Source organism: Lolium rigidum, chromosome 7 (assembly GCF_022539505.1).
Source record: "Lolium rigidum isolate FL_2022 chromosome 7, APGP_CSIRO_Lrig_0.1, whole genome shotgun sequence".
Classification (NCBI taxonomy): domain Eukaryota; kingdom Viridiplantae; phylum Streptophyta; class Magnoliopsida; order Poales; family Poaceae; genus Lolium; species Lolium rigidum.
Window position 1 is genome coordinate 82173143 of NC_061514.1, and position 5089 is coordinate 82178231.

The following is a 5089-nucleotide window of genomic DNA, read 5'->3' on the forward strand; positions in this document are numbered from 1 at the left end:
CCCTCCGTGCGTGACCTTATCCGGCTACTACTACAACGTCGTGGGCAAAACGACACGGCGCCGTACGTGTCATGCTCCCTCCATAATTTTTCCCTAAATTTGAAACACGGTTAGTATCTAGGTGTATTAATATAAAATGTTTTAGATACTTCTAAAATAGCCTAGACACAAACTATAGTGTGTGAATCTACGTACTCCCTCCGTTTGAACATGTTAACTATTTGTCAAAATATGGATATATATGTTACTAATTAATATCTAGCTGCATTTTGATTTTGACATCTTCTATTAATGGGGACCTCGAGCCCGAGCCAAAGGACTACGGTGGAGCTCGTTGTCTGCATCAGCTTTTCGATTGATGGGGACCTCTACACCACCTATAGTCCTATACTACTGCGCGTTATTACCTACATTTTTAAAATACAATCTTCGTTTCTGTTTATTGGCTGTCGTACAAGATTTATATTACAAGATATATATAAATTACAAATATACATATTAATGAAAAATAGGTGTTCTACCATTTAATGAAATTATATTGGTTATTAAATTATCGTTCTAGGAAATCGTGACAGGAGCATTTGCTCCATCCGTTTGGAAATGTAAGATGTTTAAGTTTTTTATTTACCCTCTTTAATAGAGCACTTTAGTTTGTATCTACTCTACTTTAAAAATACTTATAACATTTTATATTAATGCACAGAAGGAGTATATTGAAAATATACATATTATTAAAAAATATATGTTCTACCATTTAATGATATTATATTGGTTAAATTATCGATCTAGGAAATCGTGATGGGAGCATTTGCTCCCTCTGTTTGAAAATTTTAATATGTTTAAGTATTTTTTATTATTTACCCACTTTAATATGTATCTAGTCTATTTTCAGTACGTAGGTTCAACCACTACTCTACTTTAAAAGTACTTACAACATCTTATATTTATGCACAAAAGGAGTACTATATTAGTATTGTACGATCATTGTTCACTAGGGTAGTGTGTTGTTCTCTTCCTCCTTTCCATGATAGTTGTCTTAATTTTTTTTAATTTATATATAGTTAGTTACAAATTTATAGCTAGATACATTTAAACTTAGACAAAGTTCAGGCATGTTTCATGAGAAAGAAAGTGCTATACTAATTGTTTTTGATTTAATCTCAAATATAATAACTAGCTTTGTTATAATGATTAGTCTTTACTTATGCTTGCCACGTCACATTTTTGCTTAGTTGGTGTAGCGAGAATAGATAAAGAGAAGGTTGCTTTTTCTTAACCAAGAGATGATCTCTCATAAAATAAGAAAAGACTATTTTTATTGTACTATTTATCTTCTTTTAGCAACACAATTTCCTATTATATTTAATCAATTCTTATTTATTGCATAATAACAACAAAATATAATGCATTATACGGCTTGTATTATTGTTTTTCCTAGATGACGTGGATCTAACAAAAGGCTTGCTTTCTCGATCATTGTACTTGCCCTAGCAGTAGCTTGTCACATCACGTATGAAGAAAAATTCACTGCCATTTATGCTCCTGTATCATCAGATTGGGACATGGCGAAGACAAGCATATTTAATTTCTTCTAACTTCGCATCAGAGGTAAAAACAGTAGTACATCTACTGCAAAAAAAAAATGTAAATCTACGCATACCCTGAAATAATGATGCAAAATACTCCCTTATTTTCGTGAAGGTTATAAAAATTTGGGTGCAGATAAAAATTTGCCAGCCATGGAGAGCAAGCATCAAGCAACCGCCCGCCATCCTTCCGTCTGTCCGGATCGCATTCAGTTCCAAGGCTGGCTACCGGCGGCGGCCGGCTACCAGCCATCAAGCAACAATACCGCCAATTGTTTTTATGTAGTTGAATGGCAAAAAGGAGGGTTGGTGGATGGAAACAAGCGAAGCAGGAGAGCGGCGATTTTAAAGGAGCCGGGTGTAGGTGTCACATCTACCCTTCACTCTGTGCTTTGAGATTGGTGAGGCTTTTGACATTTGTCTAATATAAAACTAATAATTGAAACACAAGTGAAACTTTTTTGAAACTAAAGTGATACATGGAAAAAATAGTGAAACAGTCTGACAAAAAGTGAAACTGATGACATCATTGCTGATGTCACTATGGTTTGTTTCACAAAAATATTAGTGTTTCAGTTATGTTTCAATTATGTTTCAAATTTGTTTCACAAATTTGTGCAAAAATTGGTCAGCACATGGCTGACGTCATTGCTGACGTCACTCCGGTAGGTACCGGCTACTGTAAAAACAAGTTTTCGAGCGAAGCAGCTAGTAGCGCGCCAGTTCCAAGCCTGGCTACCGGCGGCGGCCGGCTACCAGCTAGGCGCGTATCGAGCCATGCCGTTCGGTTAGTCCTCGAAGCCAGTCCTCTTCCACACGGCGTCGCGGACGCGGCTGAGGTCCCGCCCCTTCAGCGTCCTGCCGATCCCCTCGTGCACCGACAGCGACGCCGTGCGGCTGCGCCAAGCCAGCTCGTGCGGCGGCACCATGCCACCGTGGTGGCTGGCGTCCTCGTCGTTGCCGTCCAGCTCCCACGGGCCGGCGTGGTGGTCTCTGTACTCGACCCCCAGGATCTTCTGCCAGTCCGGTATGCTCATCGGCAGCGACCCTGGCAGCGAGCCGACGGCGGCGCGGTCCAGCGGCATCTTCCGGCCGCCGGCGGCGCGGGCGGACGACGGGACCGTTCGGGCCCGTGCGATCTCGCCGGGGCCGGAGCAGTCCACCACGCCGGCGGGACCGAAAGATCCCCAGACGTCGCACTCGTCGAACTCGTCCGCCGAGCCGCCGGTGCTGCCCCGCGCCGCGGCGCTCCGGGACGGCGCGAACATCCGGTACGCGTGCTTCGTGGCCGCCGACCTCGCGCTCCCGGCCATGGCACGTACGCTCTCGTTCGCGCTTCGCCTTACCGTGACTCCTCAACCACCGATCCTTGCCGGAGGAAGATCGCGAGCTGTGAGCTTGTGAGGTGCCAAGAGCAATGGTTTCGGAGTTTGTGTGGGATTGGTGTTGAGCCTGGATTTTAAAGGAGCTGGAGCAGTCCAGCGGGTGGGCCCGGGTAGCAGCGAGAGAGAAGCCGGAAGCAGATAAGACTGTCTCCAAGAAGACGGTTCTAGCCTCGCGTGGCTTTCGCGCGGTTCACACTTGCGTGGCTGCCCCATACGCATACACTTGTGACTTGTCCCACATGATTTTTGTTTGCTTTTTTTTTTTGGTCAAACATGGCTTTACAATGTGGGCGTTTTGATGATATTTCTCCTAATTTATACTTCTTCCATAGATGTATATTTGTTTCTATATATCCTTCTACCTCGAAGCGAAACGGTACAAGAGGTAACGAGGATAGCGAAGTAATCCCCATGAGATAGGAAAGGGCCGCATTCGACGGTACCAAGAGAAAAAAAACGGTAGTGATAGCCTACATGACAGATCGCGTCTCTCCTGTCTCAGCCGCCGCCTCAACCCTAGCCACCTCCAGTTCATCCTCCTCCATAGATTGGTTCCCCCTCCTCCGGTCGGCTTCGCCGGCGTCAGGAGGAGTGGGGAACCCGATCTATGCGTGGAGTTTCGAATAAAAGTATTGTTTGCATTAGATTATGTTAGGATTTTAATAGCCGCCTTCTTGTTGGTTTTCCCTCAATGGAGATGGCATCGTCTACAATAAGTGATCTTCATCCTTTCGTTCGGCGACGAGATCTTCTTCCCGGCGTCAATGGTGGTGTTGAACAATCACAATTTTCTAGGTATGGGCCTTCAGATCTTGCTTCGCCAGATCAATTTTGGATCTTTTGTCGCTGTTGCCGCGAGGAGGATTATCCTCGCAGTTTTTGTCCCGGCTGCTACGTCCTCGACAATGGTGATTCGTACTCTCGGCTCTCCATCAACGACGACAAAGCTAGTCGGTTATTATTCCCTGACATACTGGTGTCGGTACTCTTGCCGATGTTGTATGACTGCTTTAATGGTTGCGTGCGTGCACGTAACCTTGGCATTGCAGCTCAAAAAATTATGGGAGAACTTTCGTCGGTATCTACAGGTTTATGGTTCGTTATCTATCTTTGATTGCCTTCACAAGAGTACAAGATTGTGTTCTGGAAGAAGAAAGAAATTGAAGACCTCGAAGATTTGTTACTATCTTTTAGACTTTATTTTGTAATCGTTGGAGTCAGTTCATGTATCTCTACCATGTACTATTTGTTGCTATGAATATATGTGGTATTGATTGTCAAAAAAAAAAAAGAGAAAAAACGGTTGTGGACATCGATGGCAACCTCCCCTCTTCTATGATGGTGTCAGAGACGAATGCGAACAATGGAGAGAAAATTAGTATCTATCCGTTCTGGCGTGGACATATGGGTGCTAGGGGAGTGTCGTGGTGCATGCGAAGAGCGCGAGGTGGTCTGTGTATTCACATGGAGCCAGGGCATGTCCACGGTGCTCCTCGAGGGCGTCAGCCAACTGGCTTTTGGGCGGTGACGATGTCGAGATGCTAGCGACTACGACGAAGCACCATATAGGAAGTGAGACCGGGTGAGTTAGATAGGTAGGGAAGGGCCGCGTTCAATGGTACCAAAAAGAGGAGAAACACGGTGGACATCGACAACAACCTCCACTCTTCTGTAACAATGTCGGAGATGAATGCGAGCAATGGAGAGAGAATTAGTATCTCTCCGTTCTGGCATGGACATATAGGTGCTAGGGGAGTGTGGTGGCACATGCAAAGAGAGCGAGGTGATCTGTGTATTCAAATAGAGCCGGGGAGTGTCCACGATGCTCCTTGAGGGCATCAGCCAACTAGCTTTTGGGCAGCGACTGTGCCTAGATGCGAGCGACTACCACGAAGTAACATAGGAAGTGAGACCAGATGCATTAGATAGACAGGAAAAGGCCGCGTTTGATGGCAACAAGAAGAGGAGAAACAGTGGTGGGTATCGACGACAACCTCCACTCTTATGTGACGGTGTTGGAGACAAATGCGAGCAATGGAGAGAGGGCTAGGAGTGGCAGACGTGGCTGTCCGGAGGGGTGCCAAGGCATCGATCATGCATGCCCGATAAAACTCATTT

At 45.1% G+C, this 5089-nt stretch overlaps 1 protein-coding gene across 1 annotated transcript; it reads right to left on the reverse strand.

The window, feature by feature from the left end:
- Nucleotides 1-1730: 1730 nt before the first annotated feature.
- LOC124669431 lies at nucleotides 1731-3067 on the reverse strand. Its single transcript, XM_047206051.1, has 2 exons — nucleotides 2295-3067; nucleotides 1731-1918 (listed from the first exon to the last, which is right to left on the reverse strand). The coding sequence occupies exon 1, from the start codon at nucleotides 2897-2899 to the stop codon at nucleotides 2375-2377; it is 525 nt and encodes a 174-aa protein (XP_047062007.1). The 5' UTR covers nucleotides 2900-3067; the 3' UTR covers nucleotides 1731-1918; nucleotides 2295-2374.
- Nucleotides 3068-5089: the final 2022 nt, after the last annotated feature.